Consider the following 22,393-nt stretch of genomic DNA (forward strand, 5'->3'; position numbering starts at 1 on the left):
AATTAAAACAAAGCATCCGCCCTTACGCTCAGGTTTTTACACACAATTTTTTTTATTTATAGCTAATGTGTCTTAAATAATAAGTAAGTTTCCGAAAAGGTATTTTGTACAGATTAGGGTTCCTTTACACTTACATTATCGAGAGTGTCAGCCACGTGTCGTGGCAGACAAAAAAATCAACGTGTCCAATCCCCGGGATCAAAAAAATCCCCGGGAGTGCTGGCAGAAGTTAAAACTTTCGAAACCTAACCTGAATAATAAAATATAATTAATAAAAAAGGAAACTGACACCCATTGACATATTTTTTCTATGCTGACACCGGACGACATTTTGACTTTTGCAGTTTGCTTAAGACGGCAGTCTTACGAATTTGCGATCAGGCCACGTGTCCTGACGCAAGTTTAACATTTTTTACCCATCACAAAAAGTTCACAAAGCCGCTAAAGAAGTTTTCACTTCAAAAAATTTCTGTTCAATGTGTTTTGTCGTATCTACCGTACCACGAGAACACGAGTTGTATCTGTCAAATTACTGCATAGAAAAATATAATTTTGTTTACAACGGCTCGTGTCTGCCAAGTTAGAGTTCTGTAGATATACGGGGCCTTAGGGCTTCATTATCGGAGACGTTAATGTCAACATCCGTCTTCATCCCACTCTTTACATTTACCGTCGGAAAATACCAAGCGTAGGCGCCATGTGTCCGATGTAAATACATTTAAAAGATGCTTCACGTGTTTTCAATAATGTTGACGTGGTTGATAATGGAAAATGCATTTAATATGCGCGAGGGAGTGTCGCGCCGGTACGTCGCGTCGTGTCGGTGCGGTCATGCTTTCAGAATCTTGTCACATATTGTCGTCAAAAGCACTCACTCGTGATAATTAAGAGCAACATAATACGCACACCGGTGAAAGGAAAACATTAGTTACTTAGATACCAAACAATAGCACGGACCGATCACCCGATATAGGTATTGTTCACGTATCTCGTCTATTCACATGGTTGTTCAGATTTCATACGCTCATAATAATGTTTTTGTTTGGATCGCCTCAATCAATGCTGAGTTACTCTGAGTTTTTATATTTTGTTGGTCTCATTCGTTAATAACATCATAATAATATCATATCATGTTCCTAAATAATAAATTATTCTTAATAATTAAGTATAATAAGCTCGTCTCTCCAACTTAAGTAGCAGTATTATCGGAATTCGGAGAGATATATTTGTAAAATTGTAATAACATAATTATCTTGAATTACTCAACCAAAAGCAACAAAATAACTCGAGGGAGGGTTATTAATAGAACGTCGACATTGAAGCCACAATCTCCTTATTTGCATAGTTTGGTATACATACAGTTCTGTAATAGGTGCGGGCTATGCATGACCACGTTTCTGACGATATAACCAATCCTTTCAATATGCATGAAATTCAGAGGTGTTCGGAATTTGATTTACCTACTACGCAGTGTCCATATACATGATGTATTCAAATTGCATTGAATGGAGACTAATGATGAATACTGTTACGAAAAAGCTGAAGTTTCAGTCACACCCGCAGGTCTGTCGGCTTCGTGTGTTGGTCTCGAAGATTGTTTATCTTTGTCTAGTGGCTATCGATTCTCACTATATGTAAGATCGATACACGATAGTTGGCAATGCTAAGCGAGAATTCATTATGGTCCATCATATTCCGACACCTTATTCTTGTACCTATTTTACCTATTTGTTTGCGTATTTTGGTAATTAATTATTATTTAATGATGAGCGAATAATAGCGAACATGCGCCGCGACTACCTAATTTATAAATTTTACATTCTTACATTTAAAAAATCAGCTGTATTGCGAACCACTATCCTTTGCTAAGTTGTTATTTTTACATTTATTATTGAAGCTTATTTTTGACAAACTTTGCAATCAAAGCAATGAGGTATTCAATAATAAATAACATAGAGCATGGAAATAGCAGAAATATATATTATCTACTGAAGCGTTAAAGTCAGTTGTAGCTTAACAAACGGTAAACGAGGTAGTTAAAACAACAATGTCGCTGTGTGTCATTCGAGTAACACAGTCGTGAATTTATATTCAAGTAAAGGCGACGAACTTTTAAAATTGTAGCAGGTCTCATCATGACTTCACTGCGGTAGCACCAGCTATAAGTAGTTTACAGTATTAATTACTATGCTCTACTTCTAAGAGTGAAATAACTTGTTTTGAGAGGTAGCAATGTATGCTTAAATTTATATGGAATTCATGACTTTATTCTAATATCGTAAACGCAATGACAAACTAATGGTTTGAAATTAGCTCGTTCAATATGTGACTCTGTGATTCACATCCTTTGATTTTGTGAAATTCAATACGTACACGAAACTAATTTAATGGAATGAATACGATGTATGATACCTGCCGCTGGCAGTTATTTGACATTTCGTGCATTTAATTTCCGTTTGCTACTCCCACAGCTAGACTTTAATGCATTCATATTATCAGAATTATTTGCTGCGTTATAAGTTAGTAGCTTCATAAATGTATGTTCATAGTTTGACGTCATCATGTGCTATGCCGTGGGAACTACATATAGGCCAGAGGAAACTTCACGTGTCATGCATAGATTAGTAAAGATTACTCACTCCTAACAAGAAAATGTACCCAGTTTTAAGAATTGAAATAGTTGCGTAAAAAAGTTTTGCCACGTCTCCGTGCTAAAATGTCCCTAAAATATTTGAAATAATTATTTATTTATTACGTAAATTACGTAATTATTACGTAAATTAGTTATTTATTCGTAAATTTAAACGTAAATTTTCTCTAAAAATGTTTTATTTGTCAAGGATTCAAAAAAAGAACTTACTAAAATAAGCCGTTTGTGGCTTCATTCAATTTCAAGGCGGCGAAGTATCTTTACTAATCTATGGTGTCATGTCAATACTACGGTTATTGAGTGATTGGTAAGAGCATTTCACACAAGCGACGGCGCAATTCGCATATAGCTTTAGTCGCTCTTACCAATAAACTGATTTGCTGTGTAGCCTGGCGCTTAATATAATCGGCTTCGGACAAGGTATGACGCCTACTGTAGGATGCAATTGCTATTTGATGTCATCAATAATTTTATGACGATATGCGAAATTAACGCTTATTGGCAATTAGAAAAACAAAGAAATTAAATCTTTATTCAAATCAATTATGGAATTAGTTAATAACTTGATTTTTGTCTAAAACTAACTAGATAACATAAAAAAAGAATTCACAAATGATATTTTACGAACGAATATTAACATTCGAAATTATTAATATTTTTGCAATAAGTTTGAGATTTGGGGCTCAATTTTCGGCACATTCACATTTTTTGCAAGACTATATTATTTAATAAAACTACATTTATTTTTACAATTTAGTTTTTTTTTACAATTAGAATACTCACAAAGGTAAAATATAAAAGCCGCCTCGACTACTACTACTATAAATAGAATCACATCAACACAATGAAATATTAATCAATTTAATACATGTAATTTGATTGTCGAGCACTGGCGCCGGCAATTGTTCAAATATTTATAATATTTATTGGATGGGGGTAAATGTTGTGTATTTTTAATAGGAATATGTGGAACGTGTGGCGTACTGTACTGGAGGAGAACGAAAAGCTGGCGCGGGCTCGTCTGGCTGCTGTGGAGGTCTTCCAGCAGCAGATCGCCGATGAAGCCAAGTTCCTACGCCAGCACAAGATCAACGTTGCTAAGAAGGTACGTAAACAACTATTTTAACACACAACGCAAATCGTATAAGTTTCACCTGGTTATGTGTCTGCCTGTGGCATCCTTGGTTCTAAACGGATCAACCGTTTATTTTTAATGATTTTTTACCTATCTGTATTTTCGCGTAAGTCCGCGTAAAACGGCTAGTCCGCTCTAAATATAGAAAAAAATATAGTTGAAAAAACTAAAAAAACACGCTTTTATGATAAAATTTTTAGTATTTGTTGTTATAGTGACCACCATTATGCCTCGTTTGTAAAAAAGTCAAGTATCTATCTATTACGGTTTAAGAGATAAAGCCCAGTGACACACGAACAGACAGTGGAGGGTTCCGTTTTAACCTTTGAGTACGGAATCCTAAAAATAATTCGACAAGAAGGAATTATAGATATGTTTCAGAACATTTGAGTTATATGGAAACAACATTATTATTTTCAGAACTAAAAATCACGCTATAACAGAACTAAAACTTGTTGCAATCTAATAACTTTGCGATGAACTTTCTCTAAGGCGCTTAAACAATCTTGCCTCGAAAATCGTTAATCCTGAGGATATTGATAAGTACCCTTTGAGAACGGAATCCTAAAAATCATTCTACAAGAGGGCATTATAGATATGTTTCAGAACATTTGAGTTTTAGAGAAATAACATTATTATTTTCTAAACTAAAAATCACACTATAACAGTTACGCCTTATTGAAACTAAAAAGCAATAATTATTTGCGATCTAGTAACTTGCGATGAACTTTCTCTAAGGCCCTCGAACAATCTCGCCTCGAAAATCGTTAATCCTGAGGATGTTGATAAGGACAATGGTACAAAATTAATAAAATCGTGTATTGTCATCGGTTTTTGATAATTCTTCAAAATTTTGAATTAAACTGAACGTTCAAAGTGGATAGAAATCGCGTTCAAACATTCCGTTACTTGTTACTTACACACATACCTACATATATACATAAATATATACAACCCAGGCTAATAAAAGCGTGTTAATGAATCGCGTCGCCATAGTAAATTGTATGACTACACCTCCTCGCAACAATTCAGAGCGGACTATACACTTTTACTTTCTCCATATTGTAGATCGTTTGTTACTCTGGTTCTAACAGCCTCATATACCGTACATAAACATAGCGTTCTTACTTCTTAGCTATTTCAAAAAAATTGTAAATACGGTAGTTAAATTGCGTTACCAACGAAATGCGTTTTTAAAAATATTTATTTCTAGTTACTTAAACTAATACAGAATTTATGGAACACGAGCGGTATTAAAAATGTGTCCGAACACTAAAAAGTCTCTGACACAATCTGATTGTCAGACCTATCTTTCTCACCATCGACTCACTGTAACTCTACACTTAATGTTTCCTCTTCTGAACATTACGCTGAACTTACTGAGCTCAAATTACGCTACCGTAACTGCTCTCCTCTTAGGAGAGAAGCACACCGGAGACTGCTGCTGCACGGTAGGTTGCGATGCTAGCTGCATGTCTGCTGGTGCTGTTGATGGTGTTGCTGCTGCTGACGTCTTCTTGTGGTACGTTAAGTACCACCTGATGACCAGTACTGCGCCGATTGATATGATGATGATGTAGAGTGAGATGGATGACCAGCTAGGCCTCGATGATACTGGTGAGCTCTTTAGCTTTCTGTAGGATGTCTTCGAGGTTGTCCAACGGGACATCTTCCAACTTCACATTGTGAAATTACTCGGGATGCTATACGTCTTAGGTAGCGGGATGCTCTCTTGGACGTTCAGGAACCGCCGATGCGTTGTTAGGGTTCTTTCTGCTATCTTCACTCTGCATTTATTGTTCACAGTAATAAGGGATACCCCCCTGCTGCGTTGATATATGACATCATTTCCACAAGTGGATTTAATTACTTCTACTCTTTTCAGGATCACGATCCAGCTGTTCTCTTTTATTTGTTGAATGATGTTATCTTTAAAACTTGCTTGGGCGTAGGAACAGTTATGTGGTTCCTCATGTTGTATTAGTTGTGCTATACAATCTTCAGACCTCTTCAAAGGTTGCCATTCTTAGTGCCGGCAAATTGCTTGTGTTTCTGTCACGTGCAGACATTGCTCGCGAGGATAGGCGAACTCATTACTACCCAAGATGAGGTAAGGGTTCTTAGGAATGAGGACTGTATCATCTTCATTCGGGATTGAATATATATGAAGTAAGGCATAGGGAATATTAGTAACTAATGGTATTTCAAGTACAAAATTTAACGATTCGTTTGTATTATATGCTTTGACATTAATTGATTTCGTTAATAAATGAATGTTTCGTAATATAGGTGAATATGGAATGTTTAAATCTATTTCCCTCTGCATACTCGCCAATTCTTGCAACAAATAATTTGGATCTACCACACTGGGATGCAGCTGACCTAGGTTAGAAAATGTTTAGCATTCTCCAAGGTAAGTAATCTATCATAAATCTGCTGTAAGCACGTGCCTATTTGATATCGTGCTATTTATTTCATTTATTACCTCTACTATTTTTTTCTGATTTTTCTTAATTCTATCTAACTTTGTTTCTGGTTTGTTATCCTGGTTATCAGGATCCTTATTGTCTACCTGGAAATTGATTCTATGTTGCACTGGTCTATTTGACGCGCCAGGTGCATTAGGAATCCTATGAGGTTGGCTAGGTTGTGCTTGAGGCGCACTAGGTCTAGGACCTACTTGTGTCACATTTCGTACCTGATAGTTTGGATTATAAGAATAAGGTATTCTCTGATTTGGCACTATTCTAAGAAGCATGCTCTGCTTCGTCCTAGCTTCTAACTGTTTTTTGGTTTTCATTTTTAACTCTTCCTGCTTGGCTAACGCTATAGCTACTACCAGATCATCTGCACCCTTAACTCGCATTGTAAGAGCAACTAATGGATCTAACTGATCGAATAACACTTCAAGAGCCATTTTCTCGTAAAATGTTCGCTTATCCGGATCTGCATTAATTAGTGAGTATGTGAGGTCCCTAATTTTCTCTGAGAACGCTTCAATACCCATTTTGTCTCTTGTCAAGTGCATTATTTCTTGCACGAATTGCACTTCGTCGCGAAAGTCACCAAACCGTTTTCTGAGTATTAATTTGATGTCCTCCCACGTTTTGAAATCCCCGTGTTGCGATAAAGCTTCTACCGCTTTTCCCGTGAGCTTGTTACGAATTAGGCAAGCTATTGAAGTATCTTGTCTATTCTGTGTTATTTCTAATACATTATCTACACTTTTTATATAAAACTCTAAGGTTTTCTTATTACCATCGTATGTTGGTAATAAGATAGAGAAGGTTGCGTAGTCTAGCGTGGTATCGCACTTTGTTCTGCCGTCATTTTAAATACGTCTGCTCAACACAATGTACACAAAATGCACACTAATACAAACGAACACAATAAATTGTATAGAACAATATTAGTAAGAAAGGAGACTCAGGAGTAACAAAGTTAATGCTTACCGCACGAGTATTACTGATTTGAAGGTGAATTCTGCCGCAGTAGGTACTTCTGTGCTCTTGTTTTCTTCTTTCGTTGGCCGCCATAGTTCTTGTTTGGATACACGCCGCGACACACCCTATGCTTGATTACACGTACACCGTTTAGTCAGACTTTAGGTCGCGGTTGGGCCGACTTTGTCAAGGCACAGGAGAGGTCCTTTATTCAGGCGGTATCCTACCGACTGCGCCAGTTAAATTGCGTTACCAACGAAATGCGTTTTAAAAAAATATATTTCTAGTTACTTAAACTAATACAGAATTTATGGAACACGAGCGGTATTAAAAATGTGTCCGAACACTAAGAAGTCTCTGACAGAACTGATTGTCTCACCTATCTTTCTCACCATCGACTCCCTGTAACACTAAACTTAATGTTTCCCCTTCTGAACATTACGCTAACGTAACTCGGATTTTTATTTTTTATTTGTTGTCTTGTATATAATTGATATGAATATATACAAACGCCGTAAAAAATCTAAGTCTAAGCAAACGCCCATATTTTCATAATCAATTTGAAGCAATTTTTGCAAAGTTTGAATTATAACATTTTTCCCTAAAAATTGTCACATTTCGAACCATTCGAACTGTCATAAAGAAACATGGATTAAGATTGATTATTACTAAGATACATTAGTGATTAAATTTACGTATTTAGTGATCCCTTTCACCCATATCACTTGTAACTAATTCTAAATAGAGACGAGACGTCTAATAAAGTTTGTCGCAGATGTGCCCCTGAAGACTAAGTTAGGCACCCCGTCAAAGTAAATCTGTCTTAGAACTCAGTAGGGTAACACTGGCAGATAAGATAGAACTAAATTTAGCCTAGTGTCTCATGTTGAATTTGATTTAAATATATGTATTACTTAGCTACTTGTTTTAGGGTTTCGTACCCAAGGGGTAAAAACGAAACCCTGTTAATAAGACTCTGCTACAATAACAAATACCAAAGAAAATGAAAATTTTGGTGGTACGGAACCCTACATTTCTTTTGAGGTATAAGTCATAAGATTCTGATTTAGTCCTCAAGGATTGCAAAAATTTTGTATCCGCACTTTTAAATACAGTCTCCGTATTTCAATTCATACTTTTATTCTTCTTAAAGTGCCTTTCTTACTAGCGAAGGTTAGCAGTTAATTCCGCAAACTTCCTTCGTTCTTCTTTTATATTCCTACTACTTACTTAGGAATTAAAAAAAAATATTAGCCAAGCCCCATTTACTTTCAACTTTTTTATTTTTAGTATTTGTTATTACAGCGGTCACCGTTATACATCTGTCTGTTACGGGTCAGGAGATAGAGCCCTGTGTCAGACGGACAGACAGTGGAGGCTTAGTAATATCGTATTTACCCGTATTTACCCCTATGGGTACGGCACCCTAAAAATCAGTATATCAAATGGGATAGCTACTTTTGGATAGATTTTGATGGACAATGTCCACTCGACTCCCCTAGTTTTTTTTCTTCTCGAATTTAGATGTAATCCGCGTTGCATCTACCAGTTTTAGACTAACAAATGAACAAGATGTTAACGGCGACATTGAGAGACTGTATAAGGCCGTTTTTCCACCGCCACCGTCACCGAACCGATACCGAGAACGAGATGACGCGCGTGTCCACCGCACGTCCGTAACCCGAGCACCGTCAACCTTGCCGCCGAGATTTCGAGTAGATCGGCGTGACCGCTACATTGACACCGAGATTTTAACGGGCCGATGTGCCGGCAATATTAAACACGTTTGAACTTGCCATACACTGCCGTCACACGCGTGTCAGCTGGAACAAACTAAACGGGTGATATGGGTCGCGGTGGGCAAACTATCGCCGTCACATATTAAAATCGGCCCGAAATAATCTCGTTCTCGGTATCGGTTCGGTGACGGTGGCGGTGGACAAACGGCGTAACAGTCTCTCAATGTTCCAAGAAGCCAGACTTATTGTGAGACGTTTCGTAAACATTGCCACGATATTGGATCTCCCTTTAGGGAGCGATGCTGAATGTTTTACTAACACCGTCGACCTCTAGTCGAGTCTAGTCGAATATACACGGCGCATAATGATTTAAATACAAATGACGTCATGATTTACGATTAAACTAAATTTAACATATGATTTCTCTGCCATAGATTGACTTTTGACATTTTCTGTGTATAGAAAGTATCAAATTTCGATTTTCGGCAGGAAACAATAGATAGATTGTTTATTAATAGCGGGGTTTGAAGTATTTTAAATGTCAGTTGGTTTATTTTCTAACCTAATCTTTATATACATATTTCATACGTGCGTGTGTATGTCACTGAACTCCTCCTAAACGACTGGACTAATTTTGATGAAATTTGTTGTGTGTATTCAAGGGGATTTGAGAATGGTTTAGATTCACAATTTAGTCCGTGGGAAAAGGTTTTTTTTAATTATTTTTTAATTCGTAAGTAGCTGTTGATTTTGGAATGTTTCACATTGGTTTCGACAGACTTCGCTACAATGGCTGTTTCAAATATTCTATCTATTTTTCAAACCCGTAAATGATAAGGGTTATACATTCTATATTTTTTTTTTATTTATATGGCAACACAACGTTTGCCGGGTCAGCTAGTATGTTATAAAACCATTTACAAATATCAATTTATCAATTTTTTGCCTACTAAACAACGAAAATTTAACAAATTCTAAAACTCGTAGGCAGGAAATGTCAAAAATTTTGTATCCGCACTTTTAAATGCAGTCTCCGTATTTCAATTCATACTTTTATTCTTCTTAAAGTGCCTTTCTTACCAGCGAAGGTTAGCAGTTAATTCCGCAAACTTCCTTCGGTCTTCTTTTATATTCCTACTACTTACTTAGGAATTAAATATTGTGAGTTTGAGTCATTTTTAAAAAATAGTTAACCAAGCCCCATTTATTTTCAACTTTTTTGTTTTTAGTATTTGTTATTATAGCGGCCACCGTTATACATATTCTGTAAAAACCTTTGGTAGTAATTGGCTTTGACTGACTATCAACAAGTTGGCCCTAGAAGTTAGGGATTTAAGGTACCCAAATATAAGATAAAATATGGGGACATGAGTATCCCGTATTTTAATAACTAACACTCCTTTTTTCCCCTTCAGCCCAATATGTTTAGCGGATTTTAACATATGAGGTCTCGTTGCATTAGTCTAAATTGTAGGAGTGACATAGGCAACATAGCTTCCCTTTTCATTTATTTTTATAGACAGTCGGCTTTACAGGTCACTCAGAAAATACTAAGGTATCCCTGGTTAAAACCAAAAAACAATGCACGTGACAAGACGTTGCCGCGCGGGCGAGCTCGTCTAAATTATGCATACTCGATTCCGAATAGATGTGACTGTGTTCAAAACAAAGCAATCACCGAAGAAGCAACTCCACGATGTCAGATTGTACTCGTGAAGTGTCGCATGGACCTTGATGTTCGCCTTTTGTGCTATCTCAACGCCTTTTGTAGGTCATTAATGCATTCAATGTATAAACACACCATGCTATACGTTCTCTTTGCTTAAGCTGAGTGTATGGCAGTGTAACTGTATATAGTAAGTATGGATGGGGCGAAGGCTAGCCTCAGTATAAGTGCGTCGAGTGCGGGTTTTATTACAGTTGAGAATTTTATTAATATCCACATTTTTTCCTTGTTACGTAACTTTATCTTTATTCTTTGTTGTTTAGATTTGACTAGTAAAACTCGTAAATCACAATAGTATAGTAGACATTTCTGAAATTATATAGCGTTTACAATTAGGTACGTGAAACGTAAAATTGTTTCCCTTTAAATTATGTTAATAGCTTTTCGAAATGATAATCGTTTATTATAATTATTTTATTAATGTCTCTCTCGGGGCATCATACGCCAAATTACATAACACTCATTGGCAACAAACTATTACTATGAATTAATTTTGATTAAAATCGTTATTAAAAATCACTTGGCCTCAGATAATAAAATTATATGAAAGCTACTAAGAAATCTCGACTACTAGGAAAACAATACCAAGAATCTCTGACACTAAGAAATAAGAAACTAACTAAGAAATGCTGTGATGGTTCCAGCAATTTCTCATTTTGCTTCCGACTTTTACTCCAATGGTTTAGTTTATTAAGTTAACAAGTTCCAGAGACTTCGGATATATTTCCAATGCCATCTAATATAGTACCTATTAATGCGATTGAGAGTTTGAGCGGAGTCCACTTAGATAAGTGCCCTCATCCTGTTCAGTTCTGCCGCAGTTGTATTGTTAGCCTCCACAGCGAGGATTGCAGCAATATAATTCTATGAGGAATTTCTACCACTTAGTTTTGAATATGTTCTATTCATATTATTATTCTTCAGAAAAAATACGAGCTCGTTAAACTTGGAGTGCGATGCATCCTATTTGCGTGTTTCATGGCATTATTTGTATTCACAATGCTAGTTCTATAAATTGTATACATTTTTGTAAGCGTAAGTGTCCAATTTAGATAGATTATATAGATATCTAGCCTTTATACTAGGAACAATGAGGATTGAAGAATGGTAACGTCGACAGGTGTGCTTTATTGCAAAGTTGAAATCGGTGTTAAAACCTATATAAGCTGAGTACAAAAATAAACTAACAATTGTCCCAACCTGCAGGTTTACTCACGATATTCTCTTTAAAACTACATTTATATATTTACTTTTATGATTCGCTAAAAGTAATTAAGCCTTTAATAGATTGTTATAAAGTGCACAAAAAATGGATGAAGTAAATAAATTTTGCTTGAAAAACAAATCAAATAAAATACATTACGCATAAATCAAATCAAATCAAATCATTTTTCTTTATTCAAAATAGGTTCTTTACAAAGCTTCACAAGGTGTTTCGTTATGGAGAAGAAGCGGCGAAAGAAACTCCATAACACACATCTTTTTTAAAAAATGTTTTTTACAATGTCAACTTAACGTAATGGTACATGTTGAGCTGGAGGTAATTCAGACCACACTGTTTTGTCAGTCAAATAATCACTTAGTTTATGCTTAGTACGCTTTTTACATAACGTTTGTTTAACGACATGTTTGAACTTTTTTCTGTGAGATTCAAAATGTGGTCGGGTATTCTATTGTAGTAGCGAATACAGTTGCCCATGAACTAGGCGATCTAGCCACCTTACATAATCTATGTTTAGGAATTGCTAATTTATTTCTATTTTTGGTATTAAGGTTATGGTGGTTACTATTTTTTTCAAACGTTTCAGTGTGTTTTCTTACATACCTATAAAAACTGCATCTATAAATAATGATGCATATTAATAATCTCAAATATTACGCTTAAAAGGTTAAAAAAGTAGGAGATGTGATCCCACCTTTAAAAATAAAATAATTTCATGACGAGTCGGTACGTATAGCACGTGCAAGATAATTATTGTTGTTCATATACTTAGCTAATTTGAGTTGCCTCTGTCAGCCGTTCTTTAAACTTGCAGGCCTACATTATCAAAAACGCGTATATTAGATCTGCTCGGCACCCAGTCTGAGCTAGCAATAAACATGTGGGAGAATGCTTCATTTCATATATAAATATTCCGTTTTTAAAATCACATGATATTAATTTCGAACTACCGCTCCGTATTAACAATTGGCTACCTGTATCATGGTATAAAAAAGGGGCGCGCAACTGTCAACAGATCAGAAGTTGTCCAATAGTGGGCACGGCACGGTGGTGCTCTGAACTGTTTGGTGTTTTGCTTGGGTGTTATTGTAACTATGGTGGCATTAACGCTTATTCATTTAATTATTTTAACTATATTTTTATAAATATTGGTTAAATTAGTTGAATCGAAATACCATTGTAGATCTACCTACCGGCGCGCCCACAAACATTACTCCATCAGCGCCACTCCAGCCTTTATACGCCAAATGCATTAGATCTGATCGATACGACAGCACTACTGACTAACTGTTAGTTAATTACAAACTATTTCTGGACAGTTGTGGACGTTTGTAGGTCACTAAGTTTCGTCACACACCCGTTATCGCTACTAACTAAACTGTTAGTTAATTAGAAATGGAACTGTTGCACTGTGGATAGTTACGGACGTTTTTAGGTCACTAACGGTTTCTTGACATCGAATGTAGCACTAACTATTAGTTAATTAATAGTTAGTGCTGCGTTGCTGCTGAACTGCTTCAGGACAGTTGTAGACATTTGCAGGTAAGAGTATAAGATAAGTGTATCTTCACATAATTAGAATTGCTTTTCCGGATAGAAATAAAATTAATTTATTTTTTATCACATACAAGCGGATAAGGAACGCGCAGTCCACCTAAGTAGGTCCTCAATGCCGCCTATGCATATCTGTTAGATTACAGATTCAATTTGGATCTTACCTGAGATTGATCATAGATGCATTTCTATTCCTAACGAACTCCTCCGCCATAGCAATGTGGTTTGCTGCCATTCAACGAAAGAAAGAACTTCACTATACTAGTTTCAGAATAATATCTGTTTATATTTTTAGCGAAAACAAAAAAGGTTCTGTGCTGTTCTCGGACTCCTCTAAATTCTCCGAAATTTGGAGGAGTCCGGACGCCTAATCTTCTTATATACTCAGAGGAAATTGTCCATCCACGACCTGTTCAAAAAATCCTCTCCTCTCGCTGGCGGGCCTCCCTTTTATAGTATTTTCCGGTAAAAATATCTCCATCCATTAGCGACGGGTGGCATGGGTGTTGTCGTCTATACTTCAGGTTACAAAAAGGATAATCCAGTTGGCTAGTGTGCGCTGCTCTCAACGCATTACGGAATAAAACAGTGACTTCGACGGGTCCGATAAACCAGTTATTGCATCGACTGACGCCATAAAAAACGATGTTGCCTCCATTCATCTACCGATTTTTGTTTTCCGAACGACTTTTTGTCTAAATCTTTTAAAATTTAGGTAATATACAGAAGGTTAGGACGTAGAATTATTCTACTTTTGATTTAAAATAACATAACCAACTTGTTGCACACACTGGTTAGCATCACACGCGATTCTCATAGCATTTATAGAATATATTTATTATAACGTTTAGTGGCTAATAAATGTTGATTGGATAAAAGGATATACAGAGAAAAGGAAACGTATAGCAAATTTATTCGACATCTCTATTACGGCCGACCGGGAAATGGTTTTCAGTAAGAGTCCATTAAGTGAGTAACTCACTAACTGCGATTATAAAAGGAAAAGAAGGAATAAATGCATAAAAAATGATAAGCAAAAATAGGTGAAGGTGGTAAAACCCTTTGTGGTTCGACTCCGGCGGTACCACCGCAACACCTATTTCTACCTAATAACAGCAGTGTTAGGCGCTGCTGTGTTCCGGTTTGAAGGGTGTGGTAAGGGAGACAGGCTTTTCCGAGGCGTTCCAGCTTAGTCCTCAGGGGTAGCGGCGCATCTGTGGCCGACCTCAGGTAGGAATATCTAATCCTACCTGAGGTTGATTACAGATGTCCATGGGCGGCAGTAGCCACTTACCATCAGGTAGACTGTATGCTCGTCTGCTACTCCTATATTATAAAAAAACAAAATGGGATTGTTTCATGTCCATTTCATGCGTTGAAAACTATTTTCGTTTAGATACTACAGGGCCCTCTTCCTGTCAAGCGGGTTTACGCTTGCACGCGTATTCTACACACATGCGGGAATGAACTCGCTGCGGTATCTGCGGCTTACGTGTGACATGTAGGACGTGAAATATCATCAATGAAGCTATAGGATGCAAGTGTTGCACAAGGATACTAGAACCGCACCCAACTATAAAATTATTTCCAGGACAAAAATGACATGCAGAGAGATCAAAGTTTTATATACCTATACCTACATATAGTGTAAGAGGTGCCTAAGTAAGCTTCAATGCTACTTTGTAAGCCTCGACACCTTTAAAACATGCACAGTCACTTAAAGAGTTACTCATGGAAAACTGTACTATGTACCTATAGTGTGACAGGTGCTTAAGTAAGTTTCCGTGGTACTTCATGAGTTCATTAAATGCACCGTGGTTCAGGCACTTAGGACTTTATTGATGGAAAACCAAGTCTTCGAGATTTTAAGCTCTTATTGGTCACTTAAGTACTTACTAAAACTTTGAAAATGTTAAAATTGGGAACTACTCCGTAAGGAAAGTGGTAGGACTTACCGAAGTGACGTTCAAACAGTTTTAAATGACACTTGAAAATAAATGAAGTTAATAGAAACGTTGCTCATAAGAATTAGGGTGAAACGTGTTTGTAAAACCCCTTCAAGGCATATTCCAGCAGAGCTACAGTATTTTCAATAAAATACTTTAATCCCAAGTTCACTGTACAGTGCGAAATAAACTGTGCAGAAATATTATGTCAGTAGCATTTTATTATAAACTTTCGTTTTTCTTTGCGGTTTTCCGTCTCGCCGTCATATCCACGTGTGTAGTTCAAACTTTCCTACTAACTCATTAAAAAGATACTTCGAGCTTTTACCGAGTTTCCATATTTTTTTCAGTACGTAAACATTTTAAAACTACTATTTACTTTGAAACTCCGTTAACAGCAACTTAGAGACTTTGACTTAGCACTTTAGCTGTTTATTGGCTTGGTATATTTAATTTTGATTATGTACGTTATCTATTGTTTATTCAATTCTTTGAAGTTGCGGCAACATTTTTGGCAACGCGAGCTACATAGCTACATGAGGTTTATGTAACAGTTACATTGATGGCAAAAAAACCGGGAAGAAGGTTCTAGGAAGACACGCGGGCAGCAAGATAGCAGAGGCCGTCGGTTTCTGACTGATATAACAGATAAATCAAATCAAACCTTAGTAGATTCTTCATAAAATCCTTTTTAATATCAATCACCTTCTACTGTACTTCTATTTTATGGAACAGAATTAACGACAGAAAACCTTAATATTTAATAAAACTTCACAATTACCAGTCACTTTTTTCCATATGTTACCAATTTTGCGTTTTAAAAGCATAAGCGCTTACTTAATTTAATAACCACTACATTAATGTAATTTAATCAGTACACGTAACCGCTAGCGGGTATTAAATTATTAATTTTCGATAACAGTGATTTCGTAGAACAGAAAATGCTTTACCGCTTTAATTATAAATTCTATTGAACGGTGTTCCATAAAATGGATATATGAAAGCAATGATTGACAGCATAAGGCTCAGTCATACGACACGACGTCGCACCGGGAAACTTATCCGCATTTTATAATTCTGAAAATGGTGTCCATTATCCATGATGCTAAGAAATGGATGGTCTTAGTATTATCTGCGTTTTGTCTGTTTAAGCTTTAATAAGCATCATAATTTAGAAAAAATACGTATACATCATCTATTTTTACAACACGTCTTTATACCGCGTAACCAAGCATCGATGTTGTGTCATGATTTTTAACACGCTTTTATGAGCTTGGAGAAAATGCTATTTAGCATTAAGACCGCATGTTGTACCACAACTTTGTTTTGGTCAATAAACTATAAATAAATAAATCTTTGAACTCGTTTTTTACCCACTTAGAACGGTCCAATTAATTTAAAATTTTGAACAATTATCAAGAACCGATGACAAAATATACGATTTTAATAATTTTATCCCATTCTCCTCATCAGCGTCGTCAGGAATCAGGATTAACGATTTTCCTTTTGAGATTTTAGCGTCGTATTTAGTTTTTAAACTATAATTATTACGATTCAGGTTGTAGATTTCTTTCACACGACGTCGTTTCGCGACATGTCGTCACATGTCACGATGCGATGTCGTGTCGTACGGCTACGGGTTTTAGCTCTAGGGATAAACGCTGGTGGCGACTGTCGTGGTTTGAGCGATAAAGTGGTTAGTGGTTAACCACTATGTCAAAAGATGTCCGGCGATCATTTAATAGCTTATGCAGCTATACGGGCGCATAAACAATGGACTGTTGACAGATTTCTCGAATAGTTGTCGGTAACTCAAACAATCTAATTGAGCTTATGCGTCAGAATAATAGCCTATACAGCTCAAGCGATCGAAGCCAATGGACAATCCATAGACGTAGTTCTGTAATAACACCGCTTAGTACTTCAAAATAGCATTTCTTAGATTTCAAAAGGGCATTTTCAAGTTCTTTTATATCATTTCCTTTTATTAGTATCGCAGTGTCATCCTTCGAAAGTAACAAAGTGCAGCTGGCGTTTTTCCAGTGGAATTTTTATAAAGGGATTTGTTAGGAACCCTTTCAAAGTATTTACGTCCTGCACTCTCGGGCGGAAATTGAAAAGCCACCGGGATTGCATTATAAGGAAGAGAGTGCCTGCAATACTTTCATGATTTTATAAAAGCGCAGAATGTAATCAGATTTATGAGATAATATTTTATGATACTAGACTTTTCAGGCAACTTCGTAGCAAAGTCTAAAAAATAATATAATAAACACTTTGAACTCCTTTTTAACCGACTTCCCAATAGAAGAGATTATCTTATCTTATCTTATCAGAAGTTATCTTTCAGAAGTTATTCGTCGCGCATATATTTTTTTGTCCATGAAGGATCTGATCTTCGAAAACCATTAAACTCTTAAAATTCTGTATCTAACCAAAAGCCTTAATCCAAAATTTTCCCTTTCCGACCTCAACACTGACGGACATCCATAGTATCCATAGTATCGGACCTAATAGGACTCGAAAAAAATTTACGAAGTATATTTATTTTTTTAAAATATCTGTCTTTGTATAAAAAAATATAAGATCGCCGTCTATTTAAATATCTGAGAGTTGTTTATTATATAGAAGGTAGGTATCTCAATAATAAAACTCAACTGTTGTAACAACTTTTAATAGAGTAGATCGAACTGAATAAAAATGCACGTAATGTTAAGTATTGACGTATATTGATACGAACTATGAATATTTTGCTCATCCATTAAATTTAATTTAGTACTTTTGGTTTCATTTTAACAAACAACTAGACAAATTATATAAAAATGTAGGACTTGCTTATTCTCATCCTACTTAGTTCTCCTGGTCACATTTTTCGCAAATACATTTGATGTACAGACTCGCAAACCTTACATTCATATTATATGTATAGATTTGCACTACTATTTTCTAGTTTGTAAGCAGCAGTAAAGCAGACTATTTTATATGAGACATTACATCGGACTCCTCAGAGGCGGTAATGCATTTTTGATAGACTTCATCTAGGATACATGTGTCTTCGAAGTCGGCAGCGGACGTCTACAACTGTATTTACACATTTTATGTGCACTACATATCAAGTCGTTACTCCTGTTACATTGATACAAAACACACTTCATGATGTATACGTCTTACGCTTACATCTTTAGCTCTTCTTCCTTACAGTTTCATCATCATTTTTGACGATAATCTGGTTTGGGGGAATGGCAGGTATTGTGTTAAATTTCGTCATCAACCCATTACTAGGCACAGGTCTCCTCTCAGAATGAGAAGGATTAGGATGACCTAAGATGCCAAGTGAGTATTGGTAGACTTCACATACCTTTTAGATTTTTTTTATAAATCTCCCAGGTATGCTGGTTTTCTCACGATGTTTTTTTTTACCTTTAAACCAAGTGGTAATTAATTTCCAATGCTCACATACCTTTGAAAAATCAGAGGTACGTGCCGGGTATTTAAACCTCGGACGCCTCGATCGCGAGGCCGTTTTTCAACCACTGCTTTTTTATATACAATTGAAATACTTACCTAGCTATTACAGCTATGAACTCAGAAATCTTAATCGATGGATGAATCAATTGCCAAACATTAAATAACACTTGTAATATTTGTAATAGTGTTAGGTAAAAGTGGGTGTTTTGAAAGGAACCTTAAACCATAGTCCACCACGTTGGCCAAGTGCGGATTGGTAGATCTCGTACACTTATAAAAACTTTTTGTTTTACTTAACTCTCTGACGTTTTACAGAATCTATAGGCTTCTCCACGGTGTTGTCCTCAACTGTCAAAGTAATTAATACGCGCATAACTTAATAAGTACAATTGTACTTTCAAACCTACGACCCTGAAATTAAGAATGCAATTGCTCTACACGACATTTCCACTTCATGACGGGTAAGAGAAAAAGAATGTTTGAAGAACAACACGGCTTATCATACAATTTGAAAGACATGCTGACCTCAGCAAATTCTAAACAAACTGAATGAGTGAAAAAATAACATCATTCATTAATTTAATCAAAAGTGAATACCCACACACTGTACGTCGAGAACTCAGTATTACGGCTTCGTATTCCTTTCATTAGCACTGGGCCGTTGATTTTAAATTATAAAATCTTTTTAGGGTTCCGTCTTCTTCTTAAAGTGCCTCTCTACTACTATTAAGGTTGGCTATCAGCTTCTTGCTGTCCTCATTGCTTTTAGCTCATCAGCGCTGGCTATTCCGGTCACTCTCGGATGTTACGTAACCACCACTTCTTTCTCCTGCCAACCTTCCTTCTTCCAGCGTTCCGTACCCAAAACTAAAAACGGAACCCTATTACCACGGCTCCGTTGTCTGTCCGTCTGTCACGAAGTTCCATATCCTAAACCGTAATACATAGACACTTGAAATTTTCACAGACTATGTGAAACGGTGGCCTCTATAATAATAATTATACTAAAAATAAAAATAGCTTGAAAATAAATGGAGTTGACCATAAAGGAAACCGCTATTTTTCGACATTTTTCACTTTGCACTTGTCCAATTAGTAAGTATAGTACTTACAGTTTTAGTTCATTGCATGTTTAAGAATGCTTCGTGTCTCTGTTTTAATATTCTACAATTGCTTTGACAAACTTTAAACTAGCTTCAAGCCCTTTATTTACATATCTTTACCTACTCGTATATAAATAGACAAAGGCAAAACAGTTAGGTTTCTCCCTTTTGTTTGTTTATGGATTTTCTATTTTGTTCGGTAGCTATTACTTCAATGTTTATCACTTTAAAATGAAATATATACCTATCGTTTATAAACACAAGGAGGAGGTCTTATACAACACTTACCTTTCTCCTCTTTCTGCAGCGGTATAGGTATGTTATGAGCGACCTGGTAAGGTGTAAATTTTGTGTCATTTACTTTGACGACCTCTTACGTACAATTGACGGAATCTTGATGACCTTTTTAGCGTTTCCGTGAACCTTTTACCCGCAACAGCCCATAATGCCAGATTCTCACTTACACCGCTGGAGACCTATAGCCAGATGTAGGACAAAGGACATGGGCTAGTAATTATTTCATGAGTTTATTTCTCTCACAGTGCACGGACTCCCTGGCCCAAGCCCACAAGGAGCTCCAGCTGACCGTGTCGGACGTGGACAAGACCAAGAAGTTGTACTTCGACGAGGAGCACACCGCCCACGACGTCCGCGATAAGGCCAAGGACATCGAGGAAAAGTAAGTACTTAGTTTTTAGTCACTGTAACCCACGAATATATGTCCCTTACCACACTCTTCAAACCAAAACAGTGTACCGCTTAACGCTGCTGTTATGAGACAGAAATAGGTGTGGCGCTGATGCCGCCGATGTCGCCGGAGTCGAACCATAAAGGGTTCTACCACCTTCAAATATATATAAGTAGGAAAGATATAAGACTATAGAGGAGAAACGTAGACAACTGAAAAAATCATCGTCGATTTGAAGGAATAAAATAGAATTCTTATTTCATTAGCATTACAAAAGGATTTCCTTTTATTCGAAATCTAGATAAGCTCTACGGTAATTTCCCGCTGAGCGTACCTATCTGTTATTGCTTAACAGGTAACAGTTAGCAAAGGCATCAGTCGAGCGAATTAACAATAGATAATATTATTTACACGCTGCTTCTCGTTTCACTATTCACGATAATACTCTCTACATCTGGTTGATTAAAACATCGTAGGACCGCGATTTGATATGACTCAAATCTAGACTTCGACAGTTCTTTGTAATCACTAGCGAACTTGAATATCACTAACATTATAAGACTCTTATACCCACTTCTAAACTACTCACCCATAAGACTTTGTCACATCTGACAAGAGTAACACTTCATGATTAAACTATATATGGATGAAATGAACGCAGCCACAATCCAGTAGCACTACCATGAGTTTACAAAAGTATTACTCGCTAGCGACTGCGTAAAATAAATGTATGAAAAATTGTACAGCGCCTCTGGTGGTTACTCGTAGAACTAAAATCCGTAGTGGCGTAACTCGATACGTAAAAAACCTATCGAAATCAAATCGCTAGCGAATGTCATTATGATCTATTGCCATACAAATTCGGTCCCATGAGTCATTAATTTGACAGACGTTGTCAAGAAATACCGTAACGATAGTAGTTATGTTATTCACTAGCAAAATGACAATAGTTTTCTATTTACAATTTCTATAGTGGCGTTTCTATGCCAACTCATGGTAGTGCTACAGTACACCACATGAATTTTGTTTTATTACAAAATAACGTATCGGTAATAATATGATTAATTAAGGTCACCGCACCAATTTATCGTTGTTTAAAATTGAAAAATGACCCGGATAATATCCGATATACGATACAAATTTAAATTATGCTCCATGACAGTTATAACACGTTGAAGGTATAAAATGTGGCAGGTTTAAAAGCAATTATCATGCGTCAATTTTTAAAAGTTAAATGCATTTCGGAGGTTTTAACGAAAAATCATATTGACGCAGTAACGTATGACGTAATAATTGTGTTTGATCAATTTCTTTATTTCAAGGGTACATGTGTATAGGTACATCTATTTATAAATACAGACGTAAAGAGTGTCAGAAACGCGCCGGCAAACAAATACATTGTCTATTAACATTTTATGTTTCCGTATCACACACACGTACCGTGGCTGACAAGGCCCGCGTCTGAAACGTTCTATGTCTAAACTCTAAACGGAATCGAATTGTGTATATAAATCAAATTAGGTAACCATGAATCGATTTTTTACAAATTTTCTTGCTTATAAGAGCAGTTAAGAAGTCGCCTCGGTTTGATCGTAAAGTAATAAAAGTTTCTCCTGACTTCCAGCGAAGAATATGAGACGCGTCATTACCGTTAAAACTGTTTTAGACTAACTTCAAAATTTAAATGAGTAAACTGAATTATGACTACGTATCATTGCA

At 36.3% G+C, this 22,393-nt stretch overlaps 1 protein-coding gene and 1 pseudogene across 5 annotated transcripts in view; one reads left to right on the top strand and one right to left on the bottom strand.

The window, feature by feature from the left end:
* Positions 1-22,393, top strand: part of nwk (FCH and double SH3 domains nervous wreck) — an 84,554-nt gene that overhangs the window by 47,273 nt on the left and 14,888 nt on the right. For all 5 annotated transcript variants that reach the window (XM_073074682.1, XM_073074683.1, XM_073074687.1 and 2 more), the window contains exons 4-5: positions 3,611-3,755; positions 20,529-20,665. In XM_073074682.1, coding sequence (XP_072930783.1) covers positions 3,611-3,755; positions 20,529-20,665 — 282 coding nt within the window. The remainder of the gene's footprint in view (positions 1-3,610; positions 3,756-20,528; positions 20,666-22,393) is intronic.
* LOC140743167 (uncharacterized) lies at positions 5,384-6,792 on the bottom strand (annotated as a pseudogene).

This window comes from Epargyreus clarus, unplaced genomic scaffold, assembly GCF_041222505.1.
Source record: "Epargyreus clarus isolate Ecla_fem2 unplaced genomic scaffold, WU_Ecla_fem_2.2 ptg000007l, whole genome shotgun sequence".
Lineage (NCBI taxonomy): Eukaryota > Metazoa > Arthropoda > Insecta > Lepidoptera > Hesperiidae > Epargyreus > Epargyreus clarus.